The following is a 19,093-nucleotide window of genomic DNA, read 5'->3' on the forward strand; positions in this document are numbered from 1 at the left end:
CCTAGCAAGTGCACTCGGCTACCATCTTAGGGGCTTTATCACATAGGTGTGTAGCGAGAGCTGGAGGGACATAGAACAGGAAGTCCTCAAGCTGGAAAATCTCCAGTATTTCGTCCTTTAAGGAATCTACCCATTGTTTTAGAGCTTTGGTCTTCTTGAAAATCCATTCAGGCCAGGTTTGATTTACCTCCTTTAGTAGGCTTCGCCATCATTGTCTCCACTTGTCAGGAGTGATTTCGAAGGCCTTGACAATGGCCTCGCAGACCGCTACAAGGTTTCCTTGGTCCGCTGGAGCAAGATCACTGAAAGCAGATGTCCTCTTTCCTTCAAGGTGCTTCCCCAAGATCAGGGTTTATAAGTCGCCAGAACCTTCTCGACATGGTTGAGCCAGGCTTCTGGCTCGGACTTGTCCCATTTTCTGATGAGGGTGCTGACACTGCTGAGAGTCATGTTGGGGGGAGGAGGTGACTGGGTTGCGACCTCCTTGGACTGCAAGGGCAAGTTAATGTTGCCTTTCCTTCTCCTTCTCCTGTCTCTCCTCTTCTCTCACTCCTCTTTGGCAGTCTACTCTCTCTAGGACCCATTTAGTCAGGGCGTGACCTGTCATTTCCAGTTTCTGTCCAGTGTCCATGTATAACTTGTAGTCATCGTTTAGGGAGGTTCTAGTCGACCGAGCCATTTTGTGAGGATGCTTTGGTGGGCATGTCCCTTGGCTATGTTAACAGGAATGTAGGAAGTGGAATAGGTGTCAGGGGTGGTGCCACTAATAAATAGGAGTGCCCCTTCGGGGGAGGTGGCACTGGCACTCAATCAGAGGTTGCTCTGAAGACTTAGGTGTTCGTAATGAACGATGTCAGGGTGTCTTGAAAGACTCAAGTTGTTCATATTGAACAATTCATGGTGTCTTATAGGACTCAGTTTGTTCATATGAACGATTTCAGTGTGTCTTGAAAGACTCTGGTTCATGCTGAACTATTCCGGGTGTCTCGTAGGACTCAAGGATGTTCATGTTGAATGGTTCAAGGTGTCTCGAAAGACGTAAGGTTGTTCGTGATGAACGATTTGAGGGGTCTTGAGAGATGTAAGGTTGTTCGTGATGAATGATTCAGGGTGCCTCGAAAGATGCAAGGGTGTTTGTGATGAAAGATTTAGGGGTCTTGAAAGACGCAAGGTTGTTCGTGATAAACGATTCAAGGTGTCCCGAAGGACTCCATTTGTATTTGTTAGGATCGATTTGGGTTGTCTTGTAAGACCCAGTTGTAATTGTCAGGAATGATTTAGGTTGTCTCGTAAGACTCAGATTCGTTTCTCATGAACGATTCAAGGGTTCAACACAACAATTAAAGTAAGCCTTAACAACGGATTTTCGATTTGCTGAGAGACGCTGGAGGGAGCGGCTGATGTAGTAGAGGGGGCTTACGTAGAAATTGTACAATCGTCAGGTATAAAAGTTGAAGAGTTCAGTCATTCAGAAGGGAAATGAATTCATGGAGTGATGAGGAAAAATAAGCCTATTCTAATACACAGAATTTGCGGTGACAGGGTATAACAGTACACTAAACTTTACCATGCAGAAGGCGGGACTAAGCTGCGTAAGGATCATGTGCACGAGAAAAAAAAGAAACTACGTTACTCCACTGGACCTGTAGTTGGCACATGATCGGTTACCCACGTCTTACTCTGCCCTCGCGGGTCGTGTGGTTGGTGTTGACAAAGACTGAGAGCATGTGGTGTTTGTTATGACGGACTGCAGGTCATGTGGTCGCAGCCATCGGGGCTAAGTCTGGGATTCTTTCTCTCGTCTGAGAAGCTTCTTGCACTTAGAAATGAAATGGCGTGCATTTTACTGAAGTATGGTCTGTTACAAATGAATGGAAAAGGGGGACCTTATGCGTGCTGTGGGTTCATTTATTTAAATTACGAATTTCCATGTTACCTTTTTGGGTAAATTTTCTGGGGCTCACATGCCCCGTTCGAAAATGCACCAGATTTAATTAAAGTGAAACGGCAAAATTAGAGATTTCCTACCGAATCCTAATGCTTCCTATCATGCATGAGTGAGAGAGAGAGAGGAAAATGTAATCCAATGGATGAAAAATTGTTGGATGGGCCTTTACTCGCGGCCCAGTAAATGTGCATATCTAAAATTCCAAGACGACAAATTGTCTGGATAACATGGGGAAGAAATACACGCACTATTTCCTGGCTTATCACTTGGATATTCACGTCACGTGCTTAGCTACCTATCAATTAAGACATGCAGGGTTATCATGCATTAGCAACAAAGCTCATGGATTGGTTAATGCTCTCTCTTCACTATGACTAATTTTGCATGCACCCGGTCTAACAAATTCCTAACACTGAATTTACAGTCACGCTTTTATTCATACCTAGCATAAAAGTATAACATAACACACTTTACTTACGCTTTGGAACTGGCTCACTTGTGTGTTTATTTACAGTGTTAACGCTAAAGGTTCATTTCTAGTCTTGCAACCAGCTTTTAGCAATACTATTCAGCTGATAGTGAATGGTGCAACTGCAAGATCCTGGCAAGATCGCCATTGATATGTTATTGATCTAGCGCAGAGATTAACTTGGCTGAAATAAGGCCACTGAATGGTTTTAAGTGAAGATTCACAGAAACTTACCATGGGAGTGGGTAGTAGCATCTAACTTTAGTTCAGGGTTCAGACAAAAGCATATTAGAAAATGTCGGCTGAAGGCTTTCTTCAAATGAGGGAGTTATCAGGTAAACACTTATGTTTCATGTAATTAATTATATTTACGTTAAACACACAGATCAGAAGAATGGGGAATAATAATGGACAGGGGAACAGAGTCCTGTCGGACAATCAACTATACAATGGATGAAAGATCCGTAGATGAAACACAAAGGGGGGACCTGCTTCAAGGGGCACCACAAGGGAAGATACAGTGGTTAGGCCACGGTGCATACACAAGATAATGAGATAGTTCCACAGCAAGCACTTCTATCTTCAGTCGAGAATGCAACGGTTACTTAATGAGTCGACAATGTAATTAAAGGGAATCAGGGGGGGGCGGGGTTGCAATAACGGTGTCAAAGCAGTTCGATTCTGCAAAACTGGTTAATACAGTTACGTTACTATATTACGCACTTCACTTATGAACACAGGTCTCACTGAGATAAATCGCGCTGAGAAAAGAAAATGAAATAGAGAAAATAATAGGGTATGTGACTGACTTCGAGAACCCTAATTCAGGTGCATTACCTTCTTCAGGAGATGGGGGGGTTCCTTGTCTAAGGGCGCCAGTAACAGAGGGTGATAATGAAGTGAGTCACCACAAAAGTAACTCAGGCTTCTAGACCCGCCGTGTGGGGAAAGCAAGGGGGCAGCTCTAAGGGAGCAAGAGGACTGCAAGTTTCCTGGGTAGGTCCTCCAACTTCTCTCAGCGTTCTGAGGTTCTGAGAGCAGACTGCCCGTGCAATTCCCATTTGTAATGTTGGAGGATTAAGATTCCGCTCCATCCAGATAGTGTTGTCTTCACTGGTACTCCATTTTCTATAGAGGGCTCTCACATAGCATTTGGCAAGCAGGCCACCTTGCGAGGTCACTGATGCCTAGGTGTCATGGCGCCAGCATGTGGGGCCAGTTGCTACGGGCCAGCTCGCTTTCTCTTGAGTCACTCCTGCACTGGCAAGGATTAATCTCCGTAGGACCGAACCTGGAATTAAGGCCTTGGACAGATCACTAAGTCAAATGAAGGTTAAAGCTTACCCAAGGGATGGGTGAGAGAGAAATCAAAAGGGGCGAATTATTTACCAGCAGCTTCTTTATTTATTATGAATTCACAAAAAGTTTAAGTATTTATTCTTATGCTTTATATTACTGTAATTGTGAAAGGAGGGTTGGCGAGGAAGAGGTTTCTTCATTTTGTATTTACAACATTAAGCAACAAATGTTGTATAACATCCAATTCGTTGTACCTCGGAAATAATACTGAAGGGGAATTATAATTGACAAGTGGTTCATGGCCTAGTGTATTAGATCCACCAACAGCAACAACTTGCGACTTCAATGACGAGTACTTTTATCACCTGTCATGGTGGGGGTGGGTTGGTGCTGATGCTAAGTACAAATACTTGCAGTATTGGGTATATGTACGGCAGAGCAAATGTCAACTTGTAGCTATCTTTACAGCCCAGTGGTAAAAGTACTAATCACAGAGGCCAGAGGTCATTGCTGTCGGTGGATCGAACCTGCTAGGTGATGAACTATAACTTACCAGTTGTAATTCCCCTTCAGAATTATTTCTGAGGTGGAGCACATTGGATGTCAAACAACAGTTGTAGCTTAATGTTCATGAATACACACACACACACACACACACACACACATACACACACACACACACACACACATATATATATATATATATATATATATATATATATATATATATATATATATATATATATATATATATATATATATATATATATATATATATATATATATATATATATATATTATATATATATATATATATATATATATATATATATATATATATATATGTGTGTGTGTGTGTGTGTGTGTTTTGCACAAGGGGTTCTTGTGCAATACAACACGTGGAGTAGGATGAACCCCCTGTGCAAAAAAACATACCCAACATTAGCTGCTGCTTAAACCTAACATGAGGCTTATCAGTAGTGTATCAAATCCTTCACTCTTTCACACATACGCACACACATACACTGTCATTTACCCATTACAAGGCAGACTCACACTTCCAGTATATTAATTAAGGCACTTCCATTCCAATACCTTTTGTAATCCATCTTTCCAATACGTAAGAGGTTTTCGTTTCATCCTCCCTCATAACACTTATAAATTGTACGCTGTTTTCAGTATCCTATCTTTTTCCATTCATTCCGCATATCTAATGCCAGCTTTTTTTTTTTATATACCAATTCTCCATATCCATATTTCTCGCCCTGTCATTTCTCCTTACACAGAATACATTGTGCAAACAGTGCATCTCAGCTGTTTCAACCTTCCCGCTTTCATTCGTATTCAACATCCACACCACACTTCTGTAAAGGAGAGTTGGCTCAACAATACCTTCATACATTCCCACAACATCTATAGATATTGCGAATCACTTCGCAAGCTATTGCAAACACTCTCTCTACCTTCCTTGCTTCATGTATTCTGTAACTCGTTTCTCTTATCCTATCATCATCTGTTATATTTGTTACCAAAAACCTTTGTGAATCAACCTACAGTATTCCATTATTCCATCATCCATATATGTAAACATTTATTGCTCCATCTTTCGGGTTTCCATTTGCCTTCATAACAATTCGCTCGCTCACATTTGCTCTCAACTTTCTCTTCTAGTAAACACTTCAAAACTCTTTCACTGTTTACTGCAGTTTATCGTCACAAACCCTTATCAGTATTGTACCAAAATCAACTATTTCCAGCTCCATTTAAAACTCGTTTTCTTATTCTCAAAGTTTGTCTTCAACTGCTGTCTATACACTGACCACTCTATCCTTGTCTGGCTCTATCCAGAGCTACCCTTATTAGGGAAACAGCTTATTGCTAATATATATAATTGATTTTATGCAGCGTATGTGTATGAATGTGGACGGATATTGTGTGTTTGTTCCGTTCACTAACTTCGATTTCTCTTCAGATCTGGTTACATTACATATGTTTATAAGTCCATGCTGAGCCAGAAATATGAAAAAAACAAAGATTTGCCTTTCGTATGCATACTTTGGTCGTTAAATTGATTTTTAAGGGTTAATTCCATAAATATATAATTAGACACGGACATGGCTCCAGAAAAATGTGCAGTACAAGAATTGTCACCGCTTCCCATCAATTCGATTTTCTCTTCTGTGAAGTAGCTCACTGCAGGAGGGTATCATAACCGTGATCATCATGTATCAGTCCTTGGCGAGGCTCTCTTGGGTGGGTATTTCATTATGATTTCCCTACCCAGTGCTTCTCTGTCTTTCTCCTGTGCGTATGTCATCAGGGACTTTTTTTTTTTTTATCTCAACCTTAGATTTTTATGTTTTACATTGCTAAGACTTTTTAACGGACTTTTTTGTTTTAGCTTTATTTTACTTGGTTCTATTTGCACGTGGAACTTGCAGTCTAATTTACATGCTTTTGTTATTTTATTTTATTCATGTGTCCGCATAATATTCTTTCGTCGTCATCCCTGGTAATCGCTTGAGCTATTGTCTTCCACGTCTTGTGTTTCTCTCTCTCTCTCTCTTTCTCTCTCTCTCTCTCTCTCTCTCTCTCTCTCTCTCTCTCTCTCTCTCTCACACACACACACAGTACGGATCTTAGTGTCCAGAAATGTTCAATGATAACATTGAAGAGTGGCTACAGAAGCATCAACTTATCTCGATACTAAGCTTAACAGCTAACAGTGGGCACTTTTTTCTGTACAGTGTACAATGCTGTGTGAAACTCTCAGCCACGGCCCATGAAACTCTCAGCCATGGCCCATGAAACTCTCAGCCACGGCCCATGAAACTTTCAGCCTGTGTTGTTGGCACCTATAGCGGTGCCAGACGCACGATCATCCATGAAAAGAGAGAGCCAAGATTCACGACCTTTGCTAAAAAATGTTAATAATAATAACAATAATAATAATAATAATTCTTTAAATATAGAATTTTTGGCATCATAGCAGCAGAAAAGTGGTGAAATAGAAGAAAAGCGTCACAAGGCATACAAAAAAGATAAAGTGGGACCCAAAGGGTAACAGCTTTGATGCTGCGAGTCACCGCAAACGTCCGGAGAGGGTGAGGGATCTGTACAGAAGAGACCCAGGGTGCCCTTTTTTAGCAAGTGTCGTGGGTCTTGGCACACACACACTCTCTCTCTCTCTCTCTCTCTCTCTCTCTCTCTCTCTCTCTCTCTCTCTCTCTCTCTTCGTGGACTGCCCACTTTTAGCTGTTACGCTTAGTATCGAGACACGTTGATACTTCTGTAGCCACTGCCCAATGTTATCACTGAACATTTCTGGCCACTAAGATCCATAATGTGTGTGTGTGTGTGTGTGAAGAGAGAGAGAGAGAGATGAACACAATTAAGACGTGGAAGACAATAACTTAAGCGATTACAAAGGATGACGACGAAAGAATATTAAGCGAACACATGAATAAAATAAAATAACAAAATAACAAACGCACGTAAATTAGACTGCAAACGGAACCAAGTAAAATAAAGATAAAACATAAAAAGTCTCTTAAAAAGTCTTAGCAATGTAAAACAGAAAACTCTAAGGTTGGGATAACAAAAAGAAGAAGTCCCTGAAGACCTAAACACAGGAGAAAGACTGTGAAGAAGCACTGGGTAGGGAAATCGTAATGAAATACCCACCCAAGAGAGCCTCGCCAGGACTGACATCATGATCACGATTACGATACCCTCCTGCAGTGAGCTACTTCATTCTTGATCTCTGGTGACGTCTCCTGAATTTCAGGTGCAGTAGTTTTATTTTCTATTCCCACAGATTTATTTATCACCCTTTCCTGGAATTTGTTTCTCTCTGTTGGCTGGTTTTCCTTTGGGGCCCTCTTGTGCTTATAGTTTGTTGACTCCGCCCGTAAGGGTGTTCACTTGAAGACTAAGAGATAGAAAGAAAGAAAAAGAAAGAGAAAGGACGCTAGAGATTGTGGATATTTGTGGAAGATGAAGCACAGGAAAGAAAAGACATTGGAGGTGAAACTTCACAGAGGCTCTTTGCATCACGAGGTGTTGGAAGCGGATATTCATTAGCCGGCATTTTGCAGCTCCAGAAAGAAACAATTACTGTTACTCTTATATTCATCCTTTAATTGCTAAGTCAGGGGTACACTTACTAACCTGAAAACTTCCACAACACCAGCTGCTTCAAAGAAGGAGCGTGTGTGCTGCCCCACTGCCCACTTCGTAGCATGATTGCAAAGGAAGGCAGATGACAAAGAATAGGAGCCACTTTATCCACAAACAGATTCTTTGGGTAATCTTGCAGGAATGGAACTGGATTGCCTCAAGAAAGCAACACCTGTATGGATCTTATGAACAGAGAACATTGGGTATGGAACAGGATTACAGGTAGTCGGAGCGGAAGCATCTGGAAATTGGTATTATCGCGAGATGAATAGGCTGTGAAATGAGAGGCGAGGACTGTTGTCTTCATATCGGGAGTGTAAGCTTTAGATCCATTTGGACAGAGAGGAGAGGAAAAAGTTAAGTATACCTTAGTTTAACCAGACCACTGAGCTGATTAACAGCTCTCCTAGGGCTGGCCCGAAGGATTAGACTTATTTTACGTGGCTAAGAAGCAATTGGTTTCTTAGCAACGGGACCTACAGCTTATTGTGGAATCCGAACCACATTATAGCGAGAAATGAATTTCTATCACCAGAAATAAATTCCTCTAACTCTTCATCAGCCGGCCGGGGAATTGAACTCCGACCCATCGAGTGACAATCCAAGGTTGGATTAAACGTTATTGAGAACTTTATTTGAAAAGAGCCAGATCTTTTAGAAGGCGATAAGATCTGTTGAAATGAAGCAGCACAGAGATTTCTAGTGAGCATTAAAGAGGCACGAACAGCAGAAACAACTAGGAATTGATCCACCGTCTCCCTCGACAAGACGACAAAAAGCAAGAACGATCAAATTTAGTGGTAAAATAAGAAAGAGTAATACAGAGATGAGTCTTTTGTTTCAACAACCATGGTTCTGACATTTCCAAAATGCGTTGCAAGAGATCAGCGTCACATGTCCTGTGCCATAGCAACAGATGCCCCGAGGAAAATCGTGGATAATAAGGCTCGTATGTCAACCCAGTTGTCAAAGTATTGTACTTTGGCATCTGTATTGCAGCTATAGCTGACCATGGTGGTGGTGGGAGGTCAAAGCCAAGGTCAAGTTACCAAAGTAAGATAAGTGTGGAGACCACAAGATGAGTGCATTACTTGCAGCAGTAATTTCGAGGGCTGTCCCAACAAAGACTCAGGACCAGGACAAGCTGTTTGGTTCTTCTGATGGAAAGAAAAAATTCCCACAACAATTAGATATCTTGTAGATTTGAAGTAAAAATTGGGGCTCGCCCTTTTAACCTATAAATACAAATGCATGAGATCCCTTAGAACCATTCTCATATCTTTTACTGTGTGCAGACGTATGCTCAAAAGCGTGACATTCTCTCTCTCTCTCTCTCTCTCTCTCTCTCTCTCTCTCTCTCTCTCTCTCTCTCTCTCACACACACACACACACACACACACACACACACACACACACACACACACACACACACACACACACACCACAAACAAAGGGAAGGAGACTGCAGTTGCTGAGAAGAGTAGAAAGGATATTCCATATAATCGGTCTCCCATTCCTCTCTCGTCCCCCCACCCTCCCCCCAACATCCTTCATTCCACGTTGCAGAGCCGGAGGGCGCTGCTTGTGGCTACACCACCTCTCATTCCCATCGCATGAAACGTGGACTACTGTGTACGCTATTATTTAACCTCTCTCTCTCTCTCTCTCTCTCTCTCTCTCTCTCTCTCTCTCTCTCTCTCTCTCGTTTAACTTAAGAATCTAGAGTTATGTATTGCAAATGCCGCCAGAAAATTGTCAGTTCAGTTCATTTCGTGTCAAGTGAATAGTATATTTATAGGAGTTTGCCATGCAGTTATATTGACGAGAAGGATTTCATTGAATACATATCTATCTTCATATCGATGATCCGCCCACTTTGAATGGTATTAAGCATTACCAAAACCCTAACGTTAATCAGAGTTCCAAGCGATATATGCCCGGAAAGCTGGTTATTACATAAACGTCACGGGGCGATTACGAAAAGATCCTGCCAAAAAATACCAAGAGAAGCAAACACTACTGCTGAGGCGAGTTTTACAAAGAGTTCACGCCGGACGTGGCGTTACAGGCAAAAATGAAATCGAAGTTTACGAGCAGGCAGACCTAATATATTCCGAGGTGTTCTGCGCTTTTTTGCGAATATTGGATCCAGCAGTTCACTCAACAGCGACCGAGGACGAGGAGGTTTGTTCCCATACCGGAAAGAAATACCGCAGAGGACTGGAGGAGACTTCTCGGGTGTGACCGTGGTCCTTGGAGAGGGCGGAGACTAGTGGGCAGGAAGTGCCTCAGGAACTCCTAATGGTTGTCGATGCTGTATTCTCAATAGTTTGGTTGTTGGTCGTTACCGGTCTCGACAATCTTTATAGATACAAAATGTATCCTAGTGAACTCTTGGTTCGTGCCGTAATATGCCACAACTTGTTGAGACGAGGTTGATGATCTGTGATTTACACGTGTGTGTGCATATCCAAGTTAAACAGCAATGTTGAGATGTCAAAATTCAAGTATTGAAATCACTGGAACACTAAGAAATAACGAACAGTGCGCTGAGAGAACCTCGTAAACTGTTTGGACTTGTTCATCCATATTTTATTATTACAGCTCGCTGCTCATCCATTTTATTATTATAGCTCGAACATTCTTGGGTTAACAGAGTAGCTTGTATATGTGTGTGTGTGTGTATATATATATATATATATATATATATATATATATATATATTTCTGTTTCTCGTAATGGGAAGTGATTCCAGGAAAAAATAGGACAGAAGTCACTACAGTATTTTTCCATTTAACTACGGTACGTAATGAAGAATTAGTCCAGACAGAAAACTACCACAGTATTAGCCATTTGGTAAACCTACACCAACGGCTCATCAATAGTGTGTCAGATCCCAGCACAACTGCATCATTTGCACCTAGCTGACTTGTACTCGCATGTTTACTGGATAACAAGCCTTTCCATTTTGATACCTCTTGTAATCAGTCTGTTCAGTATTTCCTTTTGTCATAAAATTGTTTTGCTGGCACATGTTGCACCATTCCAATATTTTAATCCTAATATACTACACATACAATTCATTTGCATTCAGTAACCACACTTCACTTACATAATGGAGAATTGGCTCAAGAATTTTTTCATACACTCCAACATCTGGCTTCATAGACTCTCTTCTTGTATTCTGAATATTTTGCAAACACCTTGCCAATTCCTTTGTTGCATTTATTTTGTGGCTCACCTTCATTCGTCCTACATTGTCCATTGCATTTGTTCCTAAGTACATTGTGAAAGTCTTGCTCTTATTCTTCCATTGCCCATATTAACATTCATTTTTCCATCTTCTTGTTTTAATATTTACCACAATATTGTTAATTTTGCTCACAATCAAATACAACTTTCCCTTTTTAAAAGTTTAGAAAATTCTTCCCTGGGTTCTGCAGTTTTTCCTGTAATTGACCGAATCAGCCTGTCCCACAACTTTCCAATTACATCTTTTGGCATTGCTTTTGTTTTCCCATATCACTCCATGCTCAAAGATGAAATAGCCATTAACTGAACTCGTCTCTCAGACAATTTTTTACTAAATCAGTCACACTTGTCCACGTTAAAAATTATGCCACACGTGAATCTTAAAGACTTAATCTCAACAAAATACCATCTATGAATATGGAATGTTTGTCGCCTCTGTCATTTTTTATCCTGGTCCATGAGTGTCGTACACATATTTTTTCTTGACTATCAAACATCTCACATAACTTTATAATCAGTTCTTGCTCTGCATAGCCTTGTATATGACTAAACCTGCTCTGCCCCGTCTGTCAGTTTTGGTATCTGTCTGACTTTCTTAGTCAAAATCTTGCTTACTATCAATGCCCTAATAATTCTTACAGTCACCTCTATCATCTGGACCCTTATACTGGAGTAATTCCCCTCAGACATTCGCCTTACATATCCTGTCAATTACTCATCACTATTCCATCACTGTACTCCAACATCTCACTTGTAATGTCATCAGACCTTTGTGCCTTACCATTCTTCAATATTTTAATTGGCCTCTTCCACAAACATTTTCAAATTTACATTCAAGATTTTCAAAATACTTTCTCCATTGACACAGAACTGCATTCTCTTCAGTTTTATTCATATCTTTGCAATTACTTTACTCCAGTACTGTTCTTTCATCTTCTTTAAATACATGATCAGATTTTCTTCTCTAGTCCTTTTTTTTCATTTTTTCATCATTATCTTTTCCATCCTCTTGGGCACATGTACACATTCTTGACTGGCAATTGCACTCCAATCTCCTTGTATTTCATAAAGCCTTTTCACTTTCTCATATCATATCACCAATTCTTCATTTATTTTTCCCTTACTGTCCTGTCCTCTTGTACCCAAAGACATTTCTGTACTCTGTATATTCTCTTTCCATAACTTAATTTTCATCCATTTGTTATTTCCTCTTTTTTTGTTATATTTTCAACCCTTCCTTTCCACCTAAAACTTCTGTTTTTCCTTTTGCTTCAACCAGATAATGATATAATATATTCTTAGCTGCTTTTTACTGCTACAATTCGTCGTCTTCTATCTACTCTGTACTGACACATAGTTTACCGGACTTTTCCTCACCATTATCTCATTCTAGAATTGATCTCTCAGCAATCTTTGAAAACAACATATTTCCAGCATTGAAGCTTCTTTCCATACATACTTCCACAAGTACTACTGAATTGTCAAGACATAACACTTTGCCAAGACTCACTACATTGTAGTTTACTTTAGGATCGTCCCCCATTAACAACTCTGCCAGTCTTTCTCGGTCACCTACTGTGCGCTTGATTCTCCCAGCACAACCTCTTTTTAATAGTGCACATTATGCTAGACAAAGATTCAAACTCAAAAACACCATCTCTAATTTTTTTGTCACACTTTCACTTGTCATACTTCCCTATATCTTTACTCTTCTTGGACTAGCCCATTGATGCTCTCATCTGTCCCCAATCTTCCTGAGCACATGGTGTAATTACCCTTGCTCATTCTAGTTCTTGCATACCATAACTGTCTCTCTTTTATCAAATAAACTATCATACATTTCTTCTTTTCTGTACCACATCCATCCACATTTAAAGATGCAGAATTTAATCACTTTTCGCTTATAATTCTGATAGGTCAGTTGAAACTGACGACTAGTATAGTGATTGTAAGTGGCACCACAAGATCTTGTCGGAGAAGGTCATAAAGGCTTGGGATACAAAAGCCCCATGTCCCTAGGCAGGCATGAACCCTGTGCTGTGGTGGGAGGATGTTCCCTAATGGCAGGTCAGTCGTTTTATGAAGAGCTGCTACCTTGGTTAAAGTGAGCATTTCAACCTGGACATTGCTACCCCAGGAAATGCCATAGCTTACGATACAAACACGGTGTCCTACAGCTTAAGACCGCCTAGTTAAGTGTTGTGTAACCGTATGGTGGCAGTATATACCTCCCAAATGGCAAATGAGCTTTTTTCCCTACAGCAGCCAAACTTTTTACTCCCGTTGGAGGCAGATATTGAAAATAATAGCAGTCACGCCTTCGTATGTGGTGTGAGAAGCAGCAACATTATGTTGTTTGCAGCCCCATATTTCATTGTACCAGCCATACCAAATCAGTTACAAAATGGTCCACACAGGAAACTCTACAAGGAACCTGAATTGTAAAAATTGAGAGATACTAATTTTTTTAAGTACCTATTCATATCGAGAATATCTCTGCAATGCAGTGCATCAGGCACTGGAATGCTATAAATGGTGTTGAAAAATACTAAATATTTTATACGAAACAAAACTTTCACGTGGAATCCAGTAGTGTTTATTAAGCCACATTAGATTGTTAAAAATGTACTGGGCCATTATAGTTACTTTTACTTTGGGCACTCTTGTATAATATTTTGCCAGTTCTACATGCTTGCATAAATGCATACAAGGTCTAGCCTATATATATATATATATATATATATATATATATATATATATATATATATATATATATATATATATATATATATACATATATATATATTATATATATATATACATATATGTATATATATAAAATATATGATATACATACATAATTTTTTTACCACATACATGTGTGCTTCTTTATATTCACAAATATGAGGCCTCGAATACCGTTTAATATAGAATTCACTATACCTTGGGAATAACTTACATCCAAAGGGAAATGTAATTGTTAAACGCTTATGCGCCAGCATGTGTCAGTTTTATATATATATATATATATATATATATATATATATATATATATATATATATATATATATATATTTATATTAAAAACTTCTTTTGTATAAGTATTCAGGAGTATTATAGATAATCGTAGGATGAGAGAAAGGTGAGTCACAGAATAGGTGAAGCAAGAAAGGTCAGGGTGTTTGCAGATCTGGAAGAGACATGAAATGCCTAGGTGGGGACAGATAAGAGGCATTGTTGAACCAACCATCCTTTATGGAAGTGGAGTGCGAATATTGAACGCGAATAAAAGGAAATGTTTGTGTAGCATAAGCACCATGAGAAGAATTGATAGGGGATGAAAGCTGGACATACCTTCTAAAAGAAATGAAGAGGTTGGCAAACGTGTGAGGAGGGGTCAGATAATTTTGAGGTAGTTAAAACAAGTGGAAAGAATGGGCAGGCAGTGGTTGAAGAGCGAAAAGAGTGTAACAGAAGTATGAATGGGAAGGAGGAAAGGGAGATGTAAAAGAGTGTGCTGAGATGAGTGAAAGACGTTTTGGAAAGGAAGGTCCTTGATATCCGAGAATGCGTTTGTGTTTTTCGTTCGTATTTCGTGATATGGGACTTAACGGCTTTGATGCGAGTGGGAGCTCTTTCAAGCTTGTTGATTGATGATGTAGATTTTTCAAAGTTTCCGTAATTATAATCGTAGTGTTCCCTAGTTCTCAATTATTTGAAATTTAAACATTTTACACATTATAGAAGAAACTTTTTACTTTGTTATTGATAACCAAAAACTCAGCATTAAGGTACATTTGTCCTTGTTTATATTGATTACTGCTCTAATCCTGATTTACTCGCCTGTTAGGTGTGTCGTTTGTATGGAACAAACTTGATTAAAGATATTGACGAAGTTGTTGTCATGTGTTTTGCTCCTTCACAGGCGATGAAATCCTGGCGGTGAACGGCGAGAGTTTGTCGGGCTTGAGTCATGCCGAGGCAATTGCGGTTTTCAAGTCCATCAGAGCTGGCAAGGTCATCATGCAAGTTGGACGGCGGACTACTTCAGCCAACAGGTAGGTTGTGGGGGAGGAGCCCTTGAGATGTAGTGTACAGTATGTGGTGAAAGTATGCGAGACACGTAGTCCTCATCTCCGGAGATTCGTTCTCTTAGTCAACAAACCTTTGTCGTGCTTTTAGGGAACATCAGCAAAGGTAGTGAGCCGTCCTTCAATTATACACTTACATTAAAAACTTTGTCACTTTTTACCAATTGACATGGTCATATCAAGTGTTCCTTCAACAGTATGCTTAAGAACCTTGAGAACTTAGATGTTCCGAAACTGGTTGAAGTCATCTAAGTTAATTAGTGATCGAATTTTGTAGGCAAGAGAGCTGAAAGGGGTATTGTAATGCGGACTGTATTAATCAGTAAGAAGTTTTGTATGGTCATTTTATGCACTGCCTGAAACAGGTTTCCTTCAAATGCAGTACAAGTACAAGGACAGTGTTAGCGTGCCAAGTACAGAAACGAAAGTTAACTCAAGAAAAAATGTCGGAATGCTACAGCTATTGTTGTTGAAATTGTTGAGTCATGTTCATTTTTGACTTACTAAGTATTTTTCAAGTTTGGAATAACTTGTGGATAGAGCACTGCTCATGAAGAGAGATAACTTGTGGATAGAGCACTGCTCATGAAGAGAGCTTTGCTGTGGGCCACATCACTCAACTTCATCAACGATGTAACGAGTGGCGGGGTCCTCATTTATCTTTTGGAGATTGCGAGCTCGAAAGTTAGTTAATTTTATCGGTCCGTCTCCCACGCCTCATGCTCTATGGAATACTACTCAAATTAGTTTTCATTTATTTAAGAAATATTTGTTTTATGCTATGTATGAATTTCTTGTGTTCGGCCTTGTTCAGTGTTCAGTTTGTTGGTTTTTCGTAATATGCGTCACCTTTAAACACATTGTAAGTCTCTTAGAGGCCCTGGACCACTTCCTTTGAAGTTTCAGTAGACGAAACCAGTCGAAGTTTTTTTTTTTTTGAATTAAACATCAAGTGATCTGTGATGTCCACACATATACATATATGCTTGATCGCGCACTCAAACACACACACACACACACATATACGGAAAAGGCTTTTTCACATATTTTTCGCCTGGTTCCAAAGGCTTGTGTGGTGGAAATCCCACCATACCACCACCATGAATTGGGGAATTGGATAGTCTGTCCCACAGAACTCCAATTCAGACAAAGAAGTGGAGATTTGACATGTTTACCATTTTCGAAAAAGGTACACATTACTCTGTAGTGTTTTCCTGTTAGCGTTAGCTCCAAAGATAAGCAATGCAAAGGTCTGTGTCACATTCATGCTTAAACTCCCCGTGCCGAGAAAGTGTCCACAGCATTAGCAGCTTCCTGCCCCTACACATTTGGGCTCATTGGCAACACGCTCACTTCCTACACTTACTCCATGATTCGTGCATTCCCACGCTTGCTATTTTTTAAGGGCTTTCTTAATACCCCTTCCGCTTGTGCTCTGTAGGTCTCTCTCTCCTCCTCCCACGTGACGCCTAATTATACATTCACCAACTTCTAATTCTTCATTCTTTCCTCGATACCAAACCATCTCGAAGCATACTGCGCTATCTTTTTTTGCCACTCCTGTGTATCCCCACATTTCTTACCCTTTCGGTTCTTCTTATGCATCTTATACTCTGCGCATAATTCATTAGGAAAGCTTCGATGTTTGTCACTCATTTGCAGTCAACTTCCACATTTTGTCTGCTTCCAGTTTCGGCGTCCATAAAGGAGAGATGGCTCGACATAACTTTAATTCATTCCAATTTTGCCTTCCACATGCTTCCATTTTTGTTCCAAATATATTGCATAAATGCTGCTACTTTCCTTTTTTCTTCACCTGTTCTGTAGCTCATCTCTTCTCTCATCCTACCTGCATCTCTTATACTTGTAGAAATCAGCTGCTTCTTATTTCATCAGCCATGTTACCATTCATTGCTCCGCCATCTTAGTGTTCAGTTTTCCTTATAACCTTATTGTTGTTAGCATTGAATAATTTGCTTTCAGTTTTCCCCCCATGCAATTTCAAACCTTCGCTGGTTTATGAGTGTTCTTTTCAGCGTCCTCTGATAAGTTATGTATTCTCCGCAAAATCATTCCGCATTCCATTCATGACCCCTTTTTACAGTTTCATAAGTTTGTGCTAATATCTCATGTCCTATCTCTGGCTTCTCGCGTCTCCCCATCCATAAATATATTCGACATTTACGAAGACGTGATGCCTTGGAGCTAAACCCACTTGTATATAAACCAATCACTTTCCCATCTTCAGGTTCTAAAAGACACCTTGCTTTCGTCATGAAAGATTGTATCACTCAGCAGATTATCGTCTCTGCTATGAAGCCGCAACACATCTTTCCCCCAGTACCCCTCAGTCAGTTGTTATAAGATTTTAGCCGGTCCATATATGTCACATACAGCTTTTCCCCCTTGCAGATAACGATAATAAAAAAAAAATTGGTGTGAACACTTCTTCGTTTACACCCAGACTGTTCTCTTATCAATCCCACTTTCCTTTTCCTAACTTTCGCAATCAAAGTCCTATCGGACAGGTTAAATTCCTTACGAAATGATGTTATGCCCCCGAAAATCTGTCCCCTTTACTATATACAAAAATGTTTTCCTATCACCCATTCCTCGGGAACTTTTTCCTGTTCCAGATAGACCTCAGCAAGCCTCTCTTTCACAATTTTTCCCACTGTCCCTCACATTTTACTTGGAGTCGTGCCAGCAATGGTGTATTTCCATTCTTCAATATCTTAATTAGCCCCTTATGATATTGCATCGTTGAGTCCTGCCTCTTTTCTGCTCTGTGTTCAACAGCTCGCCTCTAAGACAGCAACATCTTGGGAGACGGTACCTCTCCACTATCACCTTTTAGGATCGAAATTTGTTCACTTGGTTGGTCTCGTGTTTGACAAGATCACGCGTGCAAGGATTAAAACTTCAAGCTGCTGCAACAAGATCAGAACATGGGAAAAATTCTGATAGCAGGCGAACAGCTAATGTGTCTTCAGGAGAATTCGAGATCGTTTACACTAAATAAGTCGGGAAGTATCAAACGCTTCGTGTCGATTCACTACAAACAAAATGGAAAGAAACGCAATAGACCTGGTAAATCTATTCCTAATGTTTATTAGTTATAATATTGCAGCAAGTTTCTCTCTCTCTCTCTCTCTCTCTCTCTCTCTCTCTCTCTCTCTCTCTCTCTCTCTCTCTCTCTCTCTCTCTCTCTGTGTAAACACAAACACATACATACACGCACACACACATATATATAATGTGTGTGTTTATGTATGCATTTAAATAAGTATGCATATATGTATACGTGTGTGTCTTAGCAAATCAGGGTCTATTTTGCACATTGAGTAAACTGTTTTGCAGCAACAAAGTCTTGTTCGAATCACCGGTCATGTTTATAGGAGGAGGATGGAAATCGTGGTTAAGAGCGCCCTCCCTCTCTCTCCCTCCCTCCTCCCTCCCTCCCAGTGCTCGGAGGGAGACCTCAATCACTATATATATGGTTGGGAAAGGATATGTGATGTTGTTACCAGAAATGAAGTGAACAATTGATCATTTTCAGACAGCTATTGCTGCAATGGAGGTAGACGTGTGACGAAAATATAAAAGTGAAAAGAGTTTGAAGTGAAATTGACATCTATTGTATTTTTGTTTTGTAAGTGTGGTTTGGAGTTGTTGGGAATGATTGGTCATGATGATCAAAAGCCGAGGGTGATGTTATTGCTCTTTGACAGAGAGTGCTGCATTATGTAAGTTGATATCAGGCAAGAAGAGTCTGTTTTGGCTGTTGGAGGGTCGGGATGGATGGCCGTGAGGAGATTCGGCCACATCATACAGTACGTTAGAGAAGAGACCTTG

At 40.1% G+C, this 19,093-nt stretch overlaps 1 protein-coding gene across 1 annotated transcript in view; it reads left to right on the plus strand.

Moving 5' to 3' along the window:
- The window catches only part of LOC136841694 (uncharacterized), a 184,701-nt gene that overhangs the window by 159,568 nt on the left and 6,040 nt on the right, over nt 1–19,093 (plus strand). The window contains 1 exon segment of the mRNA XM_067108909.1: nt 15,073–15,205. Coding sequence (XP_066965010.1) covers nt 15,073–15,205 — 133 coding nt within the window.

Source organism: Macrobrachium rosenbergii, chromosome 9 (assembly GCF_040412425.1).
Source record: "Macrobrachium rosenbergii isolate ZJJX-2024 chromosome 9, ASM4041242v1, whole genome shotgun sequence".
In the NCBI taxonomy this organism is placed as follows: domain Eukaryota; kingdom Metazoa; phylum Arthropoda; class Malacostraca; order Decapoda; family Palaemonidae; genus Macrobrachium; species Macrobrachium rosenbergii.